We start from the raw sequence: 24,888 nt of genomic DNA, 5'->3' as shown, positions 1-24,888 counted from the left end.
ACTCCCAATTTCCAAGGCTTTGATTCAGACCCATGGATGAGTGAGTTTGTGTATGCAGTTTCCAACCTCTTGCTCCGCGGGGGTGGGAGGGAGCAGCTGCTCTGGAGAAGTGATTCACCAGTGGGAGAAGGCAGGTTGCGATACCACAGCTGGACGGGAGTAGCTTTAAGTTGCCTTCCTGATGTAGGAGGACTCCATAGGACCTCGGCTTGTGGAGGCTACCTGGGAAACGTGCTGAATCAGCATGTCTCCCAGGCACCCTTGCCCCATTCCCTGCCAAGGCAAGCCAGCCTTTCTAGGCTGCACTGGCTGACTCCAAGCCCCCATAAGCAGGGACTGTGGTCGGTTGGCACTGCTGTCTGCTTTCATCCTGCTGGATGCTTTATCACCAGGGACCTTCAGGCTGGGTTGTCAGTGAGGCCAATCACAATGTTTATCTGAACTAGCTCAGCTTCTTGGTTTGAGAAAAGAGGGCTGGAGATCTCCAGGGAACAGGATTTGCTGGAACTCCCTGCTTCTGGCTGAACCAGAAATACAATAAAAAGAGCCTTTCTTGTGGCACTTCAGCATTTCTGCAGATTACACAGGGTGGAGCTTAAAAATGATTCAGGATGGGGGCGGGGGGGAATCAAAAGCTTGGGTCACGCACAACTACCAGTATCTGAATTTACAAACAGGAACACCTGAGTAGACATCCCGGGACACACACCCTTTTAACTCCATTGAAATACACTGGATTAGGAGAGCTTTCAGAAGGGATGCTCTGAGGGGGAAAAAGGCCAATATTTTTCAGGGGAAATGGGGACTCCCTCTTCTAAGTAGAGATAGTTGTGGATTAGACTGATTGCCTAAAAGCTTGAATTGAGACAAAATAAAGTTGTATTCTAGGGTTTAGGATAGTTACACAGATTTTATTCAGTCCTTACCCAAGCAAAATGCTCACTGAAGCCAGTAGGAGTTTGCCTGAGAATGAACTGGGTTAAGGACATCAGGAAGGGCAACTTAGAGATTCTGAACTCTGACAGTGTGGGAAAAGAAGTCTTATGTAGCAGCTTGAGTGCAGGATGGGTTGATGTTTACTTTCCGCAGTGGTGGCACAGGGACAGTCATATGATCTGAAGGTCTAAGATCACATCCCAGTTCCCCTTGGAGGTTTGGGTAGCTAGAATCAGAACCTCCATGCAGGAAGGGGTGTCTTGTTGCCATGCCTATGAACCAAACCTGTAGAGTTCTTTCACCCTCTCTTGCCATGTATTCAGAAGGTTTGGCTTTGTTTTCCTCTGAAGGGATTTTCCCATTGTCCTTAATATAATTATAAAGAAACGTCTCTGTTTTTTGTAGAAGAGACTGCCTTTTCTATTGGGTTGGGCAGGGTAATTAGTATTGTTCAAACTCAGATCTGACTCACCCAGGTATGTTTTATCACCAGGTTTGTTCACTCAACTTTATTTACTGTCTCCCCTCCACACACGCACATGTCAACTACCTGGCTTTGTTTTCATACAGTGAATGTAGGGCTCATGAAAGGTGCCAGATATACAGCTCTGAAGTGCACAGAACAGGTTTTGAGAAGGAAGCAACAATCCCAGCCAGTGGTGAATTAATGATTTTGCTGCCCCCAGGCCCAGAAATAATTGCCGCCCCCCAGCTCACCTCCGCTCTGACTCCACCTCCTCCCCTGAGTGTGCTGCTGAGTCCTGCTTCTCCCCCATCCCTGCCAGTGCTTGTGCGCGAAACAGCTTCGCGAAAGAGAGGGGGAAGGGGGAGAACACGGCGTGCTCAGGAGAGGAGGCGGGGCTGGGGCGGGGATTTGGGGAAGGGGACCAATAGGGGCAGGGAGGGGGCGGGGAATGGGAGCGGGGAAGGGGTGGAGTTGGGGTGGGGCTGGGGGCAGAGGGCACGAACCGGCACTGGGGGAAGCAGCCTCTGGCTGCTATTATAAATTTGCCGCCCATGCAAATTTGCCGCCCTAGGCCTAGACCTTGTCGGCCTAGGCGTTAATATGCCGCTGATCCCAGCTCCCTCACACTGCCATCTCCACCGTGTTTTAACTGTAATGGCAGGCAAATAGATTAGACAAGATGCTCCCATGCAGTGTGACACATGAGGGAACCCAATCTTTCCACCTCCGTCTGTCTAATGCCACGTTTCTTGCTCCATTGTAGTCATGTTTTTCTTATATGTAATCTGTTGTCCTCCTCAGTTCTGTCTTCCACCCACCGGCATCCAGTCAAAGTCTTCTCTAGGAACACAGTTTTTTTACGTCCATACATGTTTAAACCACTTAACCTTCGTTCTCGAATCATTGTCTCTGTAATCTGCACATCAGCGTTAGTTACTCTTCCCACTGGCAGTCACCAAGTATTCTCCATCATTATCTCTGATGGAATGGGTAAAGTTTCATGTTGTGGGCATTTCAGAAACATGTTGGTATTACAATTAAACTGTATAACTTTATCTTCTTTCTTGTGTGAATTTCCTTATTTTTCCAAATATTTACCAGTCTCATAAGCTCCACTTGCCTTCTGAGTTCTTGCATTCACTTCCTTATGGCATTGGCCATCAGCACTGACTGTGTTTCCAAGATATACAAACCACTGTTAACCATTCTGTCAATTCACTGTCAATCGCATACACGCCATCATTGCTTACTCCTCTTTACAACTATCATGACTTTCATTTTCTTTTGATTTCATTTGACTTTCTGATTTTTCATCCTACTTTCATGGCCTCACATTTGACGTGGGAGAGTGTCTTTTCCATGGCATTGTTATGTGTGTTCAACAGAGAAATATTATCTGCAAAGTCAAGAACTTGACATTTTCCTTTTCTTCATATAACTTGTGTATCTTCCTTTGATGTGCTCTTTGCATCACATAATATATCACAGATTTCAGAGTAGCAGCCGTGTTAGTCTGTATTCACAAAAAGAAAAGGAGTACTTGTGGCACCTTAGAGACTAACCAATTTATTTGAGCATAAGCTTTCGTGAGCTACAGCTCACTTCGTCGGATGCATTCACTGAATGCATCCTATGAAGTGAGCTATAATATATGACGACGCAAAAAAGAAGAGGTGATGATATCAAACCAACTGGTCTTTCAACTTTCTGTCTTTCCATAGCATTTTGAACCTTCATACAGCATCTTGACCAATAATACTATCATCCTAGGAGGCCCATATTGTTGCAAGATCTTCCATAGTGACTCTCTGTGAACGCAGTTGAAAGCTTTGGTGAAATCTATGAAGTTCAAGACTAATCTTCTCTGGTATGTGAGCCCTTTCTCAACAAATTGTCTCAGGATAAAGATGTGACCTACACAAGATCTTTTCAGTCTAAAGCTTGCTTGCTCATTATGCAGTTTTTCATTTTTGACCAATTTGATTCAGTTCAATAGTATACTGCAGAATACTTTCCTAGGTACTGAAAGTAATGTTATTCCTTGCCAGTTATCTCACACCAATTGGTTCCCTTTCTTTGGTAATTTTCAGATCACACCTTTGTTCCTATCCTCTGGACAGAGTTTTTCTCCCAAACAATAAACACAGTACATGTACTACCGCATCCTCACCAGCTTTAAGCATTTCAGCAGTGATCTTATCTTGACCAGGCACTTTGCTGATTTTTAGCTGCTTGATTGCTTTCTCTATTTCTGTTTCTGAAATTTCTAGCAGTGAAATCTTCGATCTTTACCTACTTCACATCCATTGATTTGAATTGTCGGCTCTTCTTGGCTGAGTTCTTCATTAAAATGTCCTCACCATAATTTCTTTTGTTCTACTTCTGGTTTTAACAATCTTTCATCTTTCGCTTTTACAATACCACTGTGACTCCGCAACCAGGATGACAATTGCATATGTAACCCAGCCCTGAGGCACAGCGGCTGCTTTTTCCTTTTTCTCCTCAGGGTTATAGGCTCTGGGTTCACCTATAAGGGTACCTGGTGCCTCCAGCCAAGTAAATGCCTCCTAATGCAGAGAACACAAAGAACCTATCCCTTGGGAAAATATTCAACACCCAATCTCATACAGAGGAGTGTCAGTCAAAGCAATCAATCAATCAATCAATAAAAATAGCTGTCACAATACCCAGAGAAATAAAACAGTAACTGGGGTTTTATTAGGTAACTGGGGAACTCAGAATAGGGAACAATGGGAAAAGGGATCACAATAATAAAAGACAAAATTAACAATAAATAAACTCTACCCTTTCCAACATTTACACACAGCGCATACTACCCTGCTTCTTCCCAGCACCCATCTAAACAGATAGTGAGTATTGGCTCAGTCTTCGGTGGGTACAGCACTGAAATCAGTGGCCAGCTGAAAACACAATATCAAAATAAATAAACCAGGGTGTTCTTACAAAGTATCCACACCAAGGATAGTATGATTGTCCTTGTGGCTCTCTAGTCTGGATTCAGATGTGCAGTTAGACTAGCTCTTGGTAGCCTAACCTTGACTCTTTCCTCAGCCTCCTGGGTTTCTGGTCTCTGCTGTGATGACACTGTTCAGCATCCCAGAAATCCCCAAAAGGCTCAAAGTCTTCCCTTGGATAGGAATGTGCAGGGTAGAAAGGTCCTTCCTGGCTGTGTAGCGCCTTTCCCTGCTATACTCCAAACACAGTCAACTGAATGTAAAGTCAGCCCCTTTTCTCTCAGTCTTGGCTCATGAGTGGTCCCACATAGTGTAGCTAGCTGATTCTATCTCCCTCCCCTAGACTCTAGGAACTTAGGAAACAGCAACCTAGGAAACAGATTCCTGAGCCTCTGCCACCATTACAGCTGTAGAGCAGGGGTGACTCCCCTAGAGCCTCAGTGTGTTACTTCAGGAGCACGCACTCCAAAGGGGTTACACTTATGCATCTGCAACATTTTCTTAGTCACCTTTGACTGATGTATGTTTGGCTTCTCTTGCTTTTTTGTCAAGCCATTCTCTCTTATCTTGCTGACATAACTCCTTTACTTCTTTGCCTTTCTCTACATATGCTATCACAGCTTGTATTCTTGTCATGTCACTTGTGGGCTGTAATACTTTGGTTTAATTTCAGTTGTAGGGTTTAGTGGAGGGGCTAGGTGGTGCTGGTAGCCTGTAATATACAGGAGGTCAGACTAGATCATCTGGTGGTCCTTTCTGGCCCTGAACTCTATGATTCTGTGAGACCTGTACTTGCCTCTTTTGGTTTTTTTACAGCTTTTTTTTCCTCAGTCAAATTCCATTTCATGGCTACGTCCACAGTTTTCTTTCCTTGATCCAAGTGAAATTGTGGCTGCTTCCAAGCAGACATCTCTAAGGCAAGTCCATTGCTCTTCTATATCATCATTCATTCATTACCTACCACTCTTTAAATCAATTTGAGAGCTGGATTGTAAAATCCCTCCTGATTCCTGGCAGGCCTGGCTCTAGGGATGAGGATTTGGGGACTCACTTGCCATATTGTATAACTTTTTATTCCCTCTGTCCACAGGCATCCTTAGTATTGGTCATTTTTCTCTTCTGATGTATTTTCCAAGTTCCTATTGGACAAAGTGTCTGCATCATAAAATCAGCCCCAGTTGTCTCCTCAGAGAGTCCAAGGACTGATTGGGACATTGAGACTGAACTTCCCTCACAGCCCTAGCTGATTTCCCTCCAGGCGATGCTGGAGGCAACCAGGCAAGGTTGTGTGTTGGAAGCTTGCATTCTTGCTGCCTGTACTGTACTCTGTGTGCATAAATAAAGGAGTCCAGTGCTGGGGTTGTCAAGTCAGCACTTTTCACTGGTGCCAAAATCTCTGTATTTTGCCTTTTTAAATACATTTTTTAAAAAAATCGCTTCTCCCAGAAAATCTGTTGCTTCCCCCAACCAGAATTAGGAGACAGATAATCAGTCAGCATCTTGATAATCCTTGAAGCAAGAGGATTGGTGATAAGGAGCTAAGAGGTTTTCTCTCAGTAGCAAAGAAAAACTGGGACATACCAAGAGACCAAATTCCTGTACTTGTGTAAAACTTTAGTAAGGAGGTTTTGCACAGAGGCAGGGAAGGCAGAAGGGAAGCTAGGCAAATCCCTCCCCCTGCCAATCTCGCTGCATTGCCTCTCCAGGAAGGATACATCAAGCTCCCAGGCGGTAGTAGTGCTGGGGACCCACATGGGGGTTAAGGCCAGAAGATCCTGGGAGTTTGTGGGCCCACTGGCCAGCCCCCAACCCCCAAACTTCCCTCTGTATTGCTGCAGCCAGAGCACAGTGAAGCAGTGTTGTGTGGCATACCGGTAGTGTGAAGATCCCCCTGGTCTGGCCACTCTGCAGAAACTCTAAGCACACCTCCCATGAGCAAAACCATAGCAGTAGAGCTGGGTATCTCTTGCTGTGAGGAGTTCTTGTCCTGCTGTGTGGAAAAGATAAACTAATTTTCAAATGGTCCTGCTAGGGCCTGAGGAAACCAAGTCAGAGCAATGTACAGCAATCAAATTTCTTGATGGAATTCAAGGCTCTTCATATAGGTGACCAGATACTATGGTGATGGGAATCACTGTGAAAAAAAAATCTAGATAGATAGTTCATCCCTGTCTCACAATTGAAGGCCCTGAAAGCAGTGAAGGGTTCTGGACATGTAAAGCAGACCCTTTTCCTTTTAAGCTGCAGAAAGCCAGTATGGACCTAGAACATCAATGCCTCTATCAGAGAAAGTGATCTGCCAGCTGCCCTGCAGTGAGTAATAATCCAGCTGGCTCTCAAAGAAACATGCATTTGAGGTCAACTATCTCAGCAGCAATCACTCCATCTCCAACCTCTTGTGCCTGGGCAAAGTTATCAAGAGAATGGTGGGGAACAAACTTCAGAACTTAATGAATGTCAATACCCTAGTCTTCTTGCTAGTGGGGTTCAAACCAGGACATGGCATAGAGATGGTTTTAATGTGTGATCTTCCTGTGGCAATTAACAGAGCACAGACATCTATGCTGATACTGTTTATCCACATATAAGATCCAGTAGGAGTGGAAGGTGCAGCACTATGTTGGCTCTACTGATTTCTCTTAGACAAATCTCACTGTGGCATTTTTATCTTTCCCCTTACTGTGGTATCTGAACACCTCACAACAACCCTGTGAGGTTGGGAAGTACTGTTATCCCCATTTTACAGATGGGGGAACTTAAGCACAGAGAGGCTAGATGACTTGCCTAAGGTCATGTAGGAAGTCTGTGGCAAAGCAGGGGAATTGAACTTAGGTCTCCCAAGTCCTAAGCTAGCACTTCAATCAGTGGCCACCTTTCCCCCCCAGAGAGTCAAATCCAAGAGATTCAAAAAGGCAGTTAGTCCTTTTCCCAAAGAGTTCTTGCATGCTGAGGTCTGCAAGGCTGTCTTTCCTCCTCTTCTTTTCAACTTGATGGGAGACCTCTAGGGGAGGTAGTGAGATGCCACAGATCCATATTACTAATGTGATGCTGAAGATAACCATTTCCACATCTGTTTCTCAGTAAATACATGAAAAGGAGTACTTGTGGTACCTTAGAGACTAACAAATTTATTTGAGCATAGATTTGTTAGTCTCTAAGGTACCACAAGTACTCCTTTTCTTTTTGTGGATACAGACTAACATGGCTGCTACTCTGAAACCTGTCAGTAGATACAGGCAGTGCTAACCCCCAGATATTGCAGTGCCTGAGAGAAATAAGGACATGGGTAAATGGCAGATGACTCAGGCTCAGCCCAGGGAACACAGAGCTGATGGTAAGAAAAGGGAGATACTTAGGGAAGCAGATGGGGATATTAACCTAATTATCTACCGAGAGCATTTATCCTCAGACTGTCAAGGTGATGTGCAGTCTCTGAGTTCTGTCAGTCTCATCACTGCTCCTGAGAACACAGATAGCCACAGTCTCAAGAAGTGCCTTCTATCATCTCCATCTAGTCAAAAACTCTTCAGAACAGGTGGCCACAGTGATTCACACATTTGTCACCTCCTGATTAGAGTTTTGCAACACCCACTACCTGGGGCGAATGTCATGGCTACCTGGAAGCACCAGCTAGTACAAACTCCCTTAATCCACCTTCTAGCAAGAAAGATCAACAAAAACATTTCATGTCATGTTCGATTGGCTCCCCATTCAGCTCCAGCTCCACTTTACAGGTCCTTAAGGAGCTAGAGTCTAACTGTGTTACAGACATCCTCTCCATCTGTAAACCACTGATGCAATTGCACTCAGTGGGTAGGTGAGGGTATGGCTGAGTGATCACAGGATCCTGGCTATGGATTTCCTTACCGCCAGAGAACAGGAAAAGCCCAAGCCAGACTGACTTGTATGCAAACTCTTCCCAATAATGATGATTGACGGTTGATCTGGAACTCCCCATGCCCCAAACTCTCTTTTAATATCATTTGGCAGTAGGGTGACCAGACAGCAAGTGTGAAAAATTGGGAGAGGGGCTGGGGGGGTAATAGGCACCTGTATAAGACAAAGCCCCAAATATTGGGACCGTCCCTTTAAGATAGAGACATCTGGTCACCTATTTGGCAGAATAAAGAAAGGGTATAGATAATGGGGTCCTTCACAGACAGAATAATGTAATTTTGGATGGTATATCTACTGGTGAGATAATGCATGATGGCTGTTTTTAAAAGGCCTGCAATCGAGAGATTAGGTATCCCTGCCCACGGCCACATAGTGAGTAAGCGTGAGAGCCAGGATTAGTACTCAGGAGACCCTTGTGCCTAGCATTGAGCTCACATCACAAGAACATGCTGACCTGTACACATTTGGAGATATAGAAATGCTTGTTAATAACTTGTTTTTGCAAGTTGGAGTTATAAAGCTGAATCAGTGACACTGCAAACATTTCTATGGCAACAGAGTGATGTCACCAACAGCATTTTGACTTTACAACTGATTTCATTTGAAGGAAAAACTGAGCTTAGCCCCAGGACATTTCAGCATTTGAAATGGAAACACAGAAAGTCACTGTTGTGCATGTGGGGGAGGGGGGGTCCTAGTGACTTCTGTGGGTCCTGCACCTGTACCTAAGGGCAGAATTTGTGCCAAATATACATATTCTTTTCCCCCAAAGGGGTCTGAAAGTTGTTCCTGGGACGGTTGCAACACATTGGCAAGATGGTGTGAAGGAAGGTTTCACTGCTGCTGCCTATATGTCTGATCAGTGGGTAAACAGAGGAGTGAGGTGTGCCATTCAACCGATAACTTTGATCCCTGAGATGTGTGGTGATGGGGGCTTATATAAGCACCTAACTAAACAGATAAATTAACTCAAAAACAAAAAATGTAAAAGTGAATATAAAATACAGGAAATATGTCCCGTGGGAGGTTTGAACCCTGTTAAAAATAGCTCAGAGGTACTCACTGCTTTTAAAAGAAAAGTTAAAAGAAAATTAACAGTGCAAAGAAAAAAAATCATTTTCTTCAATATGGGGCTCCAAGGTAGGTTTTTCGCTTTCAAGCCACACATGGATCTTCCAAGAGATAATGAATTCTCTGAGAGACTTTGAACTAAAAAAAGAGTTATTGACATTGGGCCAAATCCTTAGCTGATGTAAATGTGCCCCCATTTTAAGTCAATGGCTCTATGCTGATTTACACCAGCTGTGGATCTGGGCCATTATCTTTTCAGTCAGGAACTTCAACTTCAACAAAACTCATCGGAAAGCATGTTCTCTCTCTCTATCTTACACACTAGCAGATGAAGTCAGTCCTGGGTGTTTTCTTATGTTTCCTTAAATACCGAGAAGACAACAAAAGATATTTAAAACACCATACACATTGTACTCAATGGGAGTGGAAGGGAAATGTACAGAAATATCCCCTTTCTAGGGATGCATCAACTCACACACCTTCCTGGAAAAGACAAAAGGGCAAGGCGGGGGAGGGGGAGGGGAGAAACTCAAGAGAAAACAACAGCAGAAGCCTGTGTTGCTGGATTATCTTCCATGTCATATGAAAATACTTTTTCCAAAGTTTGAAAGCGTTTCTTAAGAGCAGCCAGCAGCATATTGAGATTTCCCTCCTCTCCTTTTCAACAACAAAGCAAAGTTCCACCCTCCCTCCCTCTCTCTCTCTTTTCTCTTCTCTTAAAAAAAAAAGTTTTGAGAATTTCACTTTTCTATTCACAGCAGCCCTGGCCAAAGTAAAGCCCTCTTTTACATTGACGTCAAGATCTTTACCAAGATTAGGGTTTCATTTCTGTATTGCAGCAATTAGCCAGGGAATGTATAAAAGGCTTCAGGGAAGCAGGCTAGGACTCCAGAGGGAAAGCACTTTGCACCACAGACAGATAGCGAGAGAGAGGAGGGAGACAGGGGCACACGGAGAGAGGAACAGAAAGTTTGTGTACAAAGACCTTAAAAAAAAAAAGTAGCATTGCACCTGGTAACACTGGTGACACAGAAATTAGAGGTCTGCTTAGTGCTTAAATAGCTGAGAAACAATGGGACAGGAGAGGAAAGTGAACGATCTCTGCTTAAATTGTATAACTGCAGGGAAGTAGAAGCACAGCTGTCTCTGTCTTTAACGGACTCAAAAGGGCTATTGCATAAGGGAAACATTTTAGTCTCTGAAAAAGGAAAAGCAGCTCAGAACTGAATGAATTTCACGCTGAGTTATGGTTTTGACCAGCTTGAGTATATTTAATCATCCCTGCGGCCGCTGAGAGAAAGAGGCGGGAGGTGGAGGGGGCTGATGAGTTTTTAAAAAATGCCTTTGATTTTATTTTATCTTATTTTTTAAATGAGTGTTCAGGGCAAACAAGGGAGCTGAAGGGAACCCGTTGGGGGAGCAGCAGCAGGGAAGATGGGTCTGTTAAGCGTGGATTTGCTGATCGCGCTTCAGATCTTGCCGGTTTTTTTCTCCAATTGCCTCTTTCTTGCACTCTACGACTCTGTGATCCTCTTGAAGCACATGGTGCTGCTGCTGAGTCGGTCTAAAGCGGCGCGTGGCGAGTGGCGAAGAATGCTGACCTCGGAGGGGCTCCGCTGCGTCTGGAATAGCTTCCTTCTGGATGCCTACAAACAGGTGGGTAGGTGGGAAGGGGGACGGAGAGGAGGTAAGAAAAGGCACCCCCGTTCCGGGGGGGAGGGGGGGGAGCTGTGCGCTCTGCACGATGTTTCCCCTTTGTGCCCTGCCAAAGCTAGAGTTTGGTTTGGCATTAGGGGGAGTGGAAAACAGCTGTTCTTCAGGAGGGCAGGGGACTGGGATTTAACAGACCTTGGTTCTGTGCCCTCCTCTGCCACTGTCTCCCTGTGCAATTTAGGGCCAAGTCATTTAACTTTTCCCTGCCTCCCTTTTTCTAGCTGTACCGGGAGGATAATGGTACTTATCTTTGTAAAGTGCTTTGAGGGTGTTGGATGAAACATATTATATAAGCACTGAACATTATTAAATACTTTTGTCAACCATTTAACCAGTGCAATATCTTCAGAAGTTATACAAAATTAGGTCTTTAAATAACATCTCAAGGTGATCTGAATGCCCAAGATAGCAAAGGATAAAAATAACCCTATGTCATTATATCATCACTTTTATTCAGCTCATCTGTTAATTTTTGTATTGGGAAGGAGGGCACAGTGACAGTGTGAGTAGGTTTTAAAAAAGAGAGTCCCTTTTCTCTTATGAAAGTGGTGAAAACAGGACAACACAAAGCTTAAAAATAAACTTGTAACCAGCTGAGGGACAGTTGCCTGGTCTTCTTCTTAGCCACATGCAGAATGTGCCTCAAGTGGCACGTGACCAGGATTCATCGCTGAATTTGGTCCGCTGGTGATTTTGGTTAATAATGCTAATAGCAGTTACACAACACATGCTCTTTCCAAATTCCACACAAACATTAACTAATGAGCCTGGATAAAACCCCTGAAAGTAACTGTATCCCCACTTGATAGATTGGGAAACTGAGGCACTGAGACATTAAGGATTTTGCTCCAGATTATCCAGCAAGTAAGGGCTTGTCTATGCAAATGTCTTGTTTGCAGCAAACTGGGGCGTGAATATACCCTGCACTAGCCTACTTAGCACCAAGAATCCATGTGGACCCAGCTACCATGTACTAAAAGTTCCCCAGTGCTCTGTAACCTGCTTCCATTTCAAAGAGGGATAGACCAAAGTGCACTAGGGAAATTTTAGTGTGTGGCAGGAGTGTTCAGGTGGACACTTAGCTTGCATCAGGCTAGTGCAGAGTAAATTCACACCATGACTTGCTGTGAACTAAGTATTAATTTAGACAAGTATTAATTTAGCAAAGCTGGGATTAGAAACCAGAAGTTGCTGTCTCGCAGCCTTGTGATCAGTTTATTGGAATGTGCTGTTTTATTAAGATTATTTAAAAACAGAAACCCATCTGATGGACTTAGGTTAACTATCTCTTGTATCCTGTCTGAACCATAGCTATATAACTGCTGAAAAGCATTTCTTGTTGTGTTACTTCTCCTCCCCCTACAATAGCATTATATATTTACTCTTAAGAAGAGCTGTCGGGAGCTGCTGACAGTGGTGCTTAGTTACTGATTTAGTTTATATATAGCACCAAGTGCCTGTCCTGAAGCTCATGTACATAATTTTCAATATATAAAACAAATACAAATTATTTTAGCTATCCCAATCGCAATCAACTCCTTAACTCACCACAATACAAATCAAATATTTGTAAAATATAAGAATTCTAATCACTTCTATCACACTTTAATCTCCAAAACACTTCAGATATTAACTAAATAAATGTCTCCATGCCCTTGTGAAGTAGGCTGCTAAACGTTATTATTCCCGTTTTGCTGCTTGGGGAAGTGATACAGAAAGATGAACATGTGACTTGATCATGAGTACAGAGGAAACCAGTAGCCGACCTGTGATTAGCACTCATGCATTCCCAGCTCCTTGGCCTGGGCTCTGAACATCGTGCCTCACATTGGGAGAAGGCTCAGACTTTCACTAGCTTCCTGAAGGTGAATGGAAATGTTTTAAAAGTCTCCAAAAACTCTTATATACATATACTTTAACTTCTGTAGTAAGTTACATCAACATTCAAATGATGTATAATGCACTTTAAAAGAAAGCCATTAAATTGCTTCCTTCTTTCCATTCCTGCCAAGAGCTGAGTTCATGATTCAGTGTTTCCTCATCTGCTACTGATGGCATCACTGACACCTGAAGGAGTGGGTAGCTCTTCACTGGTGTTAGCAAAGAAACTCAAATCTTAACTTCAGGGCTTAGAAGGTAATAAAAAGCCTTTTATTTTACCTTTAAACTGCCTAGAACATGTCAACCATATCATGTAGGGCGATATCCTGGTCCCAGTGAAGTCAATGGCAAAATTCATATTGACTTCAACAGGGCCAGTATTTTACCCCCCCCCCCCCCAGTCTCAAAAGGGGGCAGCGGGTGTGGGGTGGGGATTCCTTCACAGCAGTGACTCTTAAGGAAAGGCTCACAGTGCCTTCACAAAGCACCTGATTGAGTAACGATAGATATCATTGGAAAGATTCCTGTTTACTTCAATGATGAGGCCCAAAGAACACTGAAGATTCCTGACTGTTGTAGGGGCAGAGGTGAGTATGAGAGCCAAGTTTTAGAGGAGACACGATACATTGAAGGTCAGTATTAAGAATGGAAGAGGAGTAGGTTGTAAATTGCTTGCATATGAATCTCTGGGAGTCTCCTGCCACTTCTGCAGGGGAAGGGAGAAAAAAAGCTAGTTAAATTGAAAGCTAATTTGCTCTGGTAAAGTCCACAGGAGGCCAAACGTCTGCAGCTCTGTGGCATAAATGTGAACAAACAATGCAAAACAGTGAAATGCATGAACCTAAAGAGTGTTCACCAGGAACTCTCCACAAATGTATAGTTTTCCAAGTCCTGAAACGGATTTTACATGTCAGAACCACTTAACTGCTGTATTCCCAAATCCAGCTGGACAGAGGGGGTAGATGTCAATCAGATTTAAATATATGCCTAACATTTGGCATGTGCTTAACTGCCTTTCTGAATAAGGGCCTTCTTCACTAGTAATAATACTTTGCAGTTACATAGCGCATGTCAAATGAGCATCTCAGAGCATTTTACGAATAGTAAGTAAACCCACAAACTCTCTGTGAGGTATGTAATCCCCATTTTACAGATGGGAAAACTGAGGTACAGCTAGTTGAAGTAGACCAAAGCCACACAAAAAGACAGTGGAAGAACCTGGAATGAAACCAAGAGCACCCAGTCCCAGCATCCAGTATAGTAATAATACTACCTAGCTGTAATGTAGTGCTCTTCATCAGTAAATTTCAAAGCACTTTACAAAGGTATTATTTTACAAAGGGGGAAACTGAGTCAGAGAGAGGTGAAGTAACTTGCTCAAGGTCACCCAGCAGGCCACTGGTGGAGTTGAGACTAGAACTCAGGTCTCCTGTCTCCTAGCCCAGTACTCTAGCCACTAGACACACTACCTCTCCAAACAAATTAGTTACCTTTGAAATTTTTAAAAAGAATTTACAGGGGAAAATTGACTAGCATGGATATTGTGAAATAAACTACTCTGTAATAGCTATTCTGGAATAGTTCCATGTGTGGATACTATTCCAGAACAAAAGTGATTTTATTCCAGAATAATTACTCTGGCTTGGAAGTGCACTAATTATTGCAGAATAAAGTGACTTTTATTTCAGAACAGTGCCTGCATGGGGAGCTATTCTGGTCAATCGCCATGTAGACAAGCACATAGTACAGGGGTGGGCTAACTACGGCCCGGGGGCTGCATCCGGCCCTTCATATGTTTTAATCCGGCACTCAAGCTCCTGGTGGGAAGTGGGCTCCGGGGCTTGCCCTGCTCCAGTGCTCCAGCTGGGGGCTTGCTCCGCTCCATGTGTGCCATGGCTCCGCGTGGCTCCCGGAAGCAGTGGCATGTCCCCGCTCTGGCTCCTATGCATAGGGGCAGCCAGGGGCTCTGCATGCTGCCCCTGCCCCAAGTGCCACCCCCGCAGCTCCCACTGGCTGCAGGGGCAGCGCCTGCGGATGGGGCAGTGCACCGAGCCACCTGGCTGTGCCTCTGTGTAGGAGCCGGAGGGGGAACATGCTGCTGCTTCTGGGAGCTGCTTCAGGTAAGTGCCACCTGGATCTTGCACCCTGCCCTGATCCCCCTCCTGCCCTCTGAACCCCTTGGTCCCAGCCCGGAGCACCCTCCTGTACCCCCAACCCTTCATTCCCAGTCCCACCCCAAAACCCACACCCCCAGCCGGAGCCCTCACCCTCACCGTACTCCAACCCCCTGCCCCAGCCCAGAGTCCCCTCCCACACCCTGAACTCCTCATTTCTGGTCCCACCCAAGAGCCTGCACCCCCAGCCGGAGCCTTCACTGCCCCCCCCACACTCCAACCTCCAATTTTGTAAGCATTCATGGCCCGCCATACAATTTCCATACCCAGATGTGGCCCTTGGGCCAAGAAGTTTGCCCCCCCTGACATAGTACATTACACCCAGGTTTGTACTTGTTATTCTGATGGGACTTGCTTCTAGTTCTGGAAGATCCCAAATGTTGGACCTCAAAACTGTACATTTTTTATGTATAAGAAAGCTATTTTAGGTCATTTTAAAAGTGTTTTAAATATGTTAGTTAACATTTTAATCTCCTTTTGTGGACTCTAAACAGCTGAATTCATCATGATGCTAAGGCATATGCCCTTACCAACAGAAAAGTTAAATATAGTTCCAGTAACATTTTTCAATCCTTCTATAACAGGCTTTCTGCATTTCTGTAAAATATGAGGCACATAGAGTATACTTGATGTGATGTGAAATAAATGCTTTATTGTCACTCATATGGATGACCTATATAATTAATTCAGAAGCAATATAAATATCCCCAAAACTCTCTCTCTCTGTGTATGCATGCAGAGAGATATACATATTTTTCTAGTAATCATTTCACTCACCGTTTCTATGGGGGAACACAGCTGTTTGTAAACAGCACACAGCAACACTACAGAACAGTTAAGAGTAGAAAGCAGTGTCCAAATAATAAAAAGCACCCTAGGCTTTCTCTGAGATGAAGCCTAGTCTGCTAGCTCTGTTAACTCCCATTATAATAGTTAGCCTTGTTCTAAAGAACCTCTCTTTGCAACACATCTTGTACGTGCAGTCCATAATTAGGGGTGGTGTAGAGCCATGTTTGACTCACAAGGCTACTACACCCTGTGGCCCTGCTTCCTCGTTGGAGGAGAATAAGGAGGGTGTTATATAAATCGTCAAGCGGGAACAGCGTAGTCACTATCAACAATTAATCTGGCAGATGTTCAAATCAGAAACCAGAACTCAGGAAGTTGTAAGAAATATACTAATCACAGATAAAATGTACATGAGAAAATAAACAAACAAACAAACATCAGAGAATTACTCAGTTGTTCCTATTTTTCTAGGGGGAGAGGGTGGAGGGAGGAGGGAAATAAGATCTTATGTAAAATGTTTCAGTGTAAGAGAATGCTGTACATTTGCTAAACAAGTAAATCAAAGTATCTATTGTTTGCCCACTGAGAATGTTAAAGTCTTTTATTTTTGCTACTAGATCCTCCCTGGTGATAATGTCCTAACCAAAAGGCTGCCTCAAGTTTCTGCTGCTGCATGCAATAATAGTTTATAACAAGAGGACAATGGAAAAATTCCATTGCAAAGTTAGGAATGGGTATTCCATTAGAAAGCTATGAAGCTCGCTGTCCAGTGATTTATAGCTTTCATTTCTAGTCCTCAAAGGGTAGCAGGAAGTAGGGTCTTAAACCTGTCACTTGTCCAAGATTGAATATTGCCTATCCTGCACCTCAGCGCCAGTGTAATTTTGAGGGATAATTCTATCTTTGGATTGTGTTTTAAATGGAATTTGGTTGAAGCAGCTATATTATTTGGAATGTCAGAAGACATTCTCTCTCTCTCTCTCCCCAATACTACAGTGATCAGAATGATATAAATAGTTTGACTGATGGATTGATAGCTAAGTTTATGTGTGCAGTTCTTTCCTGTCTCTAAAAAGGGTTGAACCAAAAGCAAGCTCTCACATAAAGACTCCAGAATTTAGAGAAAGTTTGGATCTGGATCCAGTCTTCAGGGGACGGGCCCATCTCTTGATTTAATAGTAGATTAAACCAGTGCTATGAGCTCTGATGGAAGCTCAGTTAAATCATCAGACATACCATCAAACCCATGGCCCTCTTCCCAGGTAATAGGTGTACTCATTCCTAGAAGCACCAGCATGCAGCTCAACATCTGGAAGGGTATGACAGCTTCTGACAACATGGATTGCTCAATGGTGTTCTGCAACACTGCAGTGCAATATTTGCAAAGGTAGTATAAAGAGCAAGTGCCCCATTTCCTATTGGTCAGCTTTTCAGCATACCACTGGGTTACAATGCTACTTTGGGAGGCTTTTCAGACAGTAGAGCAAAGACCTCTTAGCCCGAACCCTTATTTACTCATCATCTTTGTTTATTTTGACCTGGAGAGTAAGGAAGTGTCTTTCTTTGAATTTTATGGCAATAAGAGGAACTTATGAAATAAGCCCTGTACTAAAAAGGAATTGTCGAGTAGTTTTAGGTCCCAAAGGTAAGCATTGTGTAGTGTTTAAAAATATTTGTCCCCCCAAATCTGTATTAATAGCACTGATTTTACAAAATGTAACATTAGCAAAATTATTTTCACTGAAATTTTCAACCACAAATGATGATAAAAGAAACTTAAAACTAATAATAATAATTAATAATTAATAATAACTAAACCTTCCCCTCAGTATTGGGAACCCAAACTCTACAGGGCTTGGGCTTGAACTCCAGAATCGGGAAGTCAGGCTGCCAACTCTTCCCCGAATGCCCCTGTACCTGGACAATATTGTTAACAAATAATAATAATGAAGACCTCGGTCACATCTTGTACATACAGCCCAAAATTAGGGGTGGTGCAGAGCCATGTTTGACTCACAAGGCCACTACACTCCATGGTCCTGCCTCCCCATGATTTACTCCCACCCGTCTTTGGAGCATTATGCGCCCCTAGGGGAGTATAGAGGGAGTAGAAGTGGAATTCTGCCAGGTCCTTATGTGGGAAGCGAGGACTCCTTATGTGATTCCCCCTGCAGTGCATTCTCATATATGGGCCAGGCATAGTTTGTCCCTAAGTGAGTAAGGAGGGGAGGGTTTGGCCAATGATTTTTATTAGGACTGTCATTTTAATTCTTCTTCTCCCCCACAGCCTCACAGACCTGAACCTAAATAAAGAGCAAGAGCACTGATGAAATCCAGCGTCCCCTGTTCTCCCCATCTTGTACACACTGTTCTAAAAGCAAATACCCTCTTCCCTGTGGTGAATGAACAGTGGACATTAATGTATACTCTTCCAGGAAGGGACCTTAGGTGATTTATATGCACTGTGGGATTCCTACACAAGTTTGGGTCTTGTAAAAAAGCAAATAATACTAATACTGAATAACCCTGCCGCCAGAGCCTGACAAACATCTGGATGAGGCTCTGAGAAATGACAGGCTCTTCTGGGGCTGCATTTTACTGAATAGAATCAAAGCAAAGAGAAGAACTTGAAATGGAGTTAAGAGCTCAGGGGGTTCTGTCCATAGCCAGTAACTGGGCTCCAATCCCTAATACGGCGTGTCCATATTTAAATGACTAATTAATTATCTGGCAACACCTATTTTCTTTAGGGAGCTGATGTAGCCTGATGAGCCTGGCCAGTGGTTCGAAAATCCCTGATGTGGGGCACAAAAGCAATTTTTCAGTGCACAGGATCCCAAGAGGGATATGTTAGATCTGTTAAAAAGCAAAGCAAAAAGAAAATAAATGAGGAGATGATGTTTTGTCTACGGGGCTTTTCCCAGGCCGTGCGTAAAATGTACAACAAAGTTGGTAGTATGTTCTGTTTCCAGCTTGTGGTTTATGAATAGGTCTTTCTTTTCCTCCCCTTCCCCTTCATTTTGCAGTCGACATGCTAAAGCAGCACTAGCGTTGCTCCCCCTTTCCACTGCGCACAACACTCCAGAACAAGATGCCCAGTATCAGAGCAGTCGAATGAGTGCGAGTTATTGCTTTGAGGTGGGGAGATCCCTTTGCTTGTGGAGATGGTGAGAAGGGGGGGCTCACCGTTCATGGGCTAGCTTGCTGTCCCCATCCACCTCAGCTTGGGACCCATAAGGCCAGCGTTGACTGACTAAATAGTCAGCCCAGAAGTGCGTGATTATATGAATGCTGGAGCCAGAGTTATTGCATGTGAGAGAAGTTCTGCTGGTTTGTTTCTTAGAACATATCTTTTGCCAGCTTTTGTGTAAGATTTCAAAAGCAGTTCGGCTGACTATTATGTGGCTTTTTTGGTAGGCATTTTCATTGCGTCAATTTTTTTCCAATAGCTATTTTTTTCCTTTCTGTAATACATAATGACAACAAAGAACAGAAAAGCCCCACAATGCAGATGATCAGTGAGGATGATATTGTCATCCTGTGTCGATCCCGTTCCTGAGTCTGGTGAAATGAAGAGGCCCTTTGGGAACGTCAGAACTTCATCAAGACCAATTAGCGGAGATGTTGCTGCTTGTGTTTAAGCATTAATGATTGGGCAGGGCTGGGTTTTTGGAGTGGCTAACATTGGCATGGAATGAGGCACCGACCTAATTACTCCTCTGCAGGAGGAGAAAATGCCTTGTGAATGCCTGCTTGGCAAGGATGTCTCATTAAAGACAAAGCGGCAAACACAAGTTCTCCTTGAAGCAAAAATTAACATGATAGGTACCCCATTGCCGTGAGACTTTCTTGTGGCTGTGGGAAATAAAATGAGGTTAGCCGCACCGGGGAATATCTTGGCTGCTTTTTAGTCTACAGGGTGTCATGGAACCAGTTTTTATTTTGTCTCTAAACCTCATCTTTTTGGTTTGCAAGGAATACTCTTCCTGTGGGAGGCACAGAGAACACCCTTGCATTGTTGGAGCACAGTCACACATGCTAACACCCTTGGCACCAATGTGAAGTAATAATTGAAGGGCACTATTATACTAATGTCCAATTGAAACAATTTTGATTTTTCCCTCCAGGCTTTAGGAATCTATACATTGAAAGTGGCATTTGGTAGAGCTGAATGCAGAGTTGGGAAAGAGGAATTTACTCAGTGAATATAGCCTCTTTTTCTGCCCACATAATATTCATAAGCAGATTGTGGTTTTCCTCAAATGTATTGATGAGTATAAAGCTGGTCAAAAAATGTTCATTCATAATATTTTTCCAAAGTAAAACTGGAAAAATTTGGGCAAAATGAGGCCCATCTACCTCACAGGCACGTTGGGAACTTCTTTAATTAGCTATATGTTCCAGTAGCATTAAATACAACAGTAAAAATTCCCATAAAATCTGTTGGCTTGAAGAGAGAGTCAATGGCCCACCTTGATTATCATTACAAAAGGTTTTCTCCCCCCCCCCCGCTCTCCTGCTGGTAATAGCTCATCTTAAGCGATCACTCTCCTTACAGTGTGTATGATAACGCCCATTTTTTCATGTTCTGTGTGTATATGAATCTCCTCAGTGTATTTTCCACTGAATGCATCCGATGAAGTGAGCTGTAGCTCACGAAAGCTTATGCTCAAATAAATTGGTTAGTCTCTAAGGTGCTACTAATAGTCCTTTTCTTTTTAGGGGAAAGGAAGAACAAGTTCAGTGTCATTTACCCTTTGAGAAAGTGGAACTGAACCATGAATGATCATATAATTATGAGGGACAGTTAGGTTTCAGGTGAAGAGGTGGACATCCCTGTACCTACAATGTGCTCATTGCTGGATTTTAGCTGTAATGGAGAAGATTTTTCCCCCCATCAGCTGAGCATTCTGCTTTCAACTCTGGTTCTTACTGGTTCTGGCTTTTGAGGAGGCAACGCTTGGTAATAAAATCTGTGATGACCTCTGTGGGCCAGATTCAGAAGTCCTTAGAGTTCTTACTCAATTGAAACTCCCGCTAGCTTCAGTAAGAGTGTATTTTCTGAATACAGTCTGGATTAGGACCTCAGGATTTGGCCCTATATGAATTCAATCAAAACAGTATTTATTTCTGAACATCATGAGATAGGCAGGAGATAAGAAGAGAGAGACATTGGCAGGGAAATAAAAAGACAATTACGGTGTTGTTATAGAACTTGATGCTTAGGAGAGATGTGCAGGAGTTGCAGTGCCTGGACTTATTAATTGTCTTTTATAGTAGTACTTTGTAATACCATAACATCTTTCAGAGCACCTTTTAGTCTTTAGTCAATCTTCACAACACCCTTGTGTGATACATACATATTATCTCCATTTTATAGACGGGAAAACTGAGGCACTGATTGGTGCAAGGACTTTCCCACAATCACACAGTGAGTCAGAGTCAGATCTAGCGATAAGGCCATGAACACCTAACTACCATCCACCTGCTTCAGACACTAGACACACTCTTCTCTCCTCATGCTGCTTCAGGAGAAACACAGCAATGGGAGAAGACACTGGTCTTATACAGATCATTTGCTTAAAACCAGGATCCCTGCAGCATTTTCTGTGTAGGGAGTACACTGCGTTGTTTGAACAGCTGACTGTGTTTGTTTAGTGAGAGTGAACATGAAAGACACTGTGGAAGCAAGTCACAGTAACTCGTCATGTCTTTATTTGTTTTGCCATCAGGTGAAATTGGGAGGAGAAGCCCCAAACTCCAATGTGATCCACATAGCTAATGGCTGCAGCAGCAGCAGTATCAGAAGGAAAAGTGTTGGCGGGAAATATGGAACCAAGTGCCACCTTCTGGACTTTGTCAATTCAGAGCGCCCGCTGGTGGTTAACTTTGGTTCAGCCACCTGACCCCCATTCACGAGCCAGCTGTCGGCCTTCGGCAAGCTGGTGGAGGAGTTCTCAGGTGTGGCCGATTTCCTGTTGGTCTACATCGATGAGGCTCACCCATCGGATGGCTGGGCCGCCCCTGGGATCTCTTCCTCCTCATTTGAGGTGAGGAAACACAGGAACCAGGAAGACCGATGTGCTGCCGCTCACCAGCTTCTGGAACGGTTTTCCTTGCCACCCCAGTGCCAAGTGGTAGCTGACTGCATGGACAATAATGCCAATGTGGCCTACGGGGTCTCCTTCGAGCGAGTGTGCATTGTGCAGAGACAGAAAATTGCCTACCTGGGGGGCAAGGGCCCCTTTTTCTACAACCTCCAGGAAGTCCGGCTTTGGCTGGAGCAAAACTTCAGCAAGAGATGAAATCCAGCCTAAGATGAGCAAAGTGTGTCAAGAGCCTTGTCCCTTTAAAGTGATATAAAAGGGAAAAAAACACACAGTTTTACAATAGGTCTTTTTGGGCCTGTTGCAGGAGAACAGGTTCAATAATAAGGTCAAATGAATGCAAGCTAGGAAAAAAAAAAAACCCAGCATATAAAAAGAGAATTGTGTGAGACAATCCTACTCCTGCCTTCTTAACAGGACAGAAAAGGCCACTGTGAAAAGTGCTGGTGCTGAGCATGATAGGTGGTGGGATGAGATTTCTCTCCCACCCTTTTCACAACATGTTGACTTTAGGTTGAGAAGAAAGCATTGCTTCCTGGAAGGCGATTCTGCGGAGAGGCAACCTCATGTATTTGATCAGGGACCATCTCATTTTTCCATTGAGGCCTGTGTAGGCAGCTTGCCAGCAGCCTGAGACCTTCAATTAATTTGCAAAAAATGGAGTGGATTATGGCTGCCTTCCTGTTTTGATACAGAGGTATGACCCAGCAGAGAGTGCAAGATCCACCATGCAGTGCAAACTGGCTGCTCAGTACAAGATGAAACATTGTATGTGGTTCTTGGTACTCTCTACAGGTAGCTTCTCTAAATTGTGCGTGTGTACAGTACACACACACATACACACACACTCTTAGGCCTCTGTATGTTAACAATTACATTGGCAGCAGGCCACACCATAAAACTCCATAGGCTGCATTTGGCTCTCAGGTTGCACTTTGGTCACCACTGTGAGAGAGAGAGTGAAGGAAAGAGGTGGTGGGTGTGGGGGAGAAGAAGGATACAGAGGAAAGAGACTGCAAGATCCTAAGATCAAAGGAGTGAGGGAGAAAGAAACAGAGATTGTGTAATAAAACTATAACTTTTCCCTTTGAAAATTCAGAAAGTGGGATGGTTTGACACGAACACACACACATATATACACACGCATAGTTCATGCCCAGGGCAAGAGAGAAGAGTTCAGCTGATGCCAGCCTTCAATATATGGAACTGAAAAAATGTATTTATCAGTGCTTTTTTCTTTTTCTTTCTTAAACAGAAACAGCAGAGAGAGAGAATTAGGGGTTATTTTGTGTTTATTTTAGTAAAAGTAATTTATTTCTTTTGACATAGCAGGCATCTTTTTGAGCAGGGGGGACTTACACACCAGTTTACCTCATTGGAATTGAAACCTGTCCAGTTGATTACCCTGTTAAAGTCCTCATGTTGATTTTTGCTATCCTAGATGCCTGCATTTAGTTTACAGCCTTATTAGTTCATTGGAAAGTTAAACAGTCTTTAGCCTCAGTAACTGCAATTCTGTTGGGCAGGATAGCATTTTGTTCATGTTTCATTCTTCTTCTCAGAAGCCTTTCAGGAAAAAAAACCCACCACGCTGGTCTCACAGTCACCACCTTATTTCTCTGAAGAGGTTAAGGATGAACTGAGTGAATTATCAAGAACAATTGTAACAAATGGCTGGGTTTCTCAAGAATGGCTGAGGGGAATATTCCGAAGTATATTTAAAGAGACACTGTCAACTTAGTCTAGGCCTTAAATATGTTGAGGTTTTGTAAAAAATTAAAGGATTTTACAAAACCTAACACAAATGGACATGCTTCCATTGTGCTAGTGCATGAAAACTGGGAAGTGAAACTGACTAATTACAAGAGTGAACCTGACCAGCCTAGTTTCACAGTCCAAGCTGAGAGAAATGCAAAACAAGCAAACAGCATAAAGTGGGGAAAATTAAAGAAGAATATTAAATCTCTTACCCTGCTAATCACCTGAGATGTTAGTACAAACACAGGGAAGAACTGAAAAAAAAAGAGAGATTTCTATTTTACAGTGTCCCTTTAATCACACTTGGCATATTTCCTTTTGTTTTGGTGTGAGTCAATTCAGCTAATTCACATGGCATTTTTTAAAAAATCTGGCTCTTTGAAGCACAGACATGACATTTTGACAGCTGTGTGAGTGTGATTTCTTATGCATCCAGGTTCATGCCTCCCCCCGGATGCATACACAAACCCTGGTAACGCATCCCAGAGAAACTGGCGGGGAATGGACTTCAAAGAGCCAAGTTCAGCTGGGTGGACGGAAGAGCATGGTACTCCTGTATTTCAAGATTTCATAACTGCTCTAAGTAATTTGTGATGAGGGGGGAAAAAAGGGAAGATGACATACACCGTTGTCGTCTTTAGGGTGGGCCAAGGGTATTTAGTAAGAGGTAAGAAGAAAAAAATGAACAATGGAAAATGTAGGCTGAATATTCATCTCCTCCAATGTCCGCCTTCTGGTATCGAAGCCTGACTTTTCAGACCATTCAGTGAAGTGGTCATGACTTACCAATTATTATGGTAGATTGCTACACATTTGTATGACTGTGTGGGAGAGCCACCTTAAACCTATGAACACAGAAACATAGGAATTTCCTACTGGATCAGATAACTAGTTCATCTAGTGCAGTATCCTATCTCCAATAGCGTCCAGATGCTTTAAAAGAAGGTGCAAGAATCCCTATGCTGGACCATTCTGAAGTAACCTGTCCACAGGAGTTACTTGTTCGTAACCACAGACAGTTAATGATTGGCTTGTGCCCTTATAAGTTTTATCCTTTCTAGTAAAAAAAAAAAAAAAAGAAAGAGGAGTCCTTGTGGCATCCAAATAAATGTGTTAGTCTC

The 24,888-nt window shown here is 43.5% G+C and overlaps 1 protein-coding gene across 2 annotated transcripts; it reads left to right on the top strand.

Moving 5' to 3' along the window:
* The first annotated feature begins 9,890 nt into the window (after nt 1-9,890).
* DIO2 (iodothyronine deiodinase 2) lies at nt 9,891-24,368 on the top strand. Of its 2 annotated transcripts, none has more exons than XM_074956064.1 (2): nt 9,891-11,001; nt 21,635-24,368. In XM_074956064.1, exons 1-2 carry the CDS (start codon nt 10,780-10,782, stop codon nt 22,217-22,219), a joined length of 807 nt encoding a protein of 268 aa, XP_074812165.1. In that variant the 5' UTR covers nt 9,891-10,779; the 3' UTR covers nt 22,220-24,368. The 2 variants fall into 2 exon arrangements, with proteins under 2 accessions (XP_074812165.1, XP_074812166.1); XM_074956065.1 differs by having other exon boundaries at nt 21,635-22,207.
* The last annotated feature ends 520 nt before the right edge of the window (nt 24,369-24,888 follow it).

This window comes from Natator depressus, chromosome 6 (genome assembly GCF_965152275.1).
Source record: "Natator depressus isolate rNatDep1 chromosome 6, rNatDep2.hap1, whole genome shotgun sequence".
NCBI lineage: Eukaryota > Metazoa > Chordata > Testudines > Cheloniidae > Natator > Natator depressus.
The sequence above is the reverse complement of the archived record's forward strand: the minus strand, read 5'-3'. Positions and strand labels throughout refer to the sequence as shown.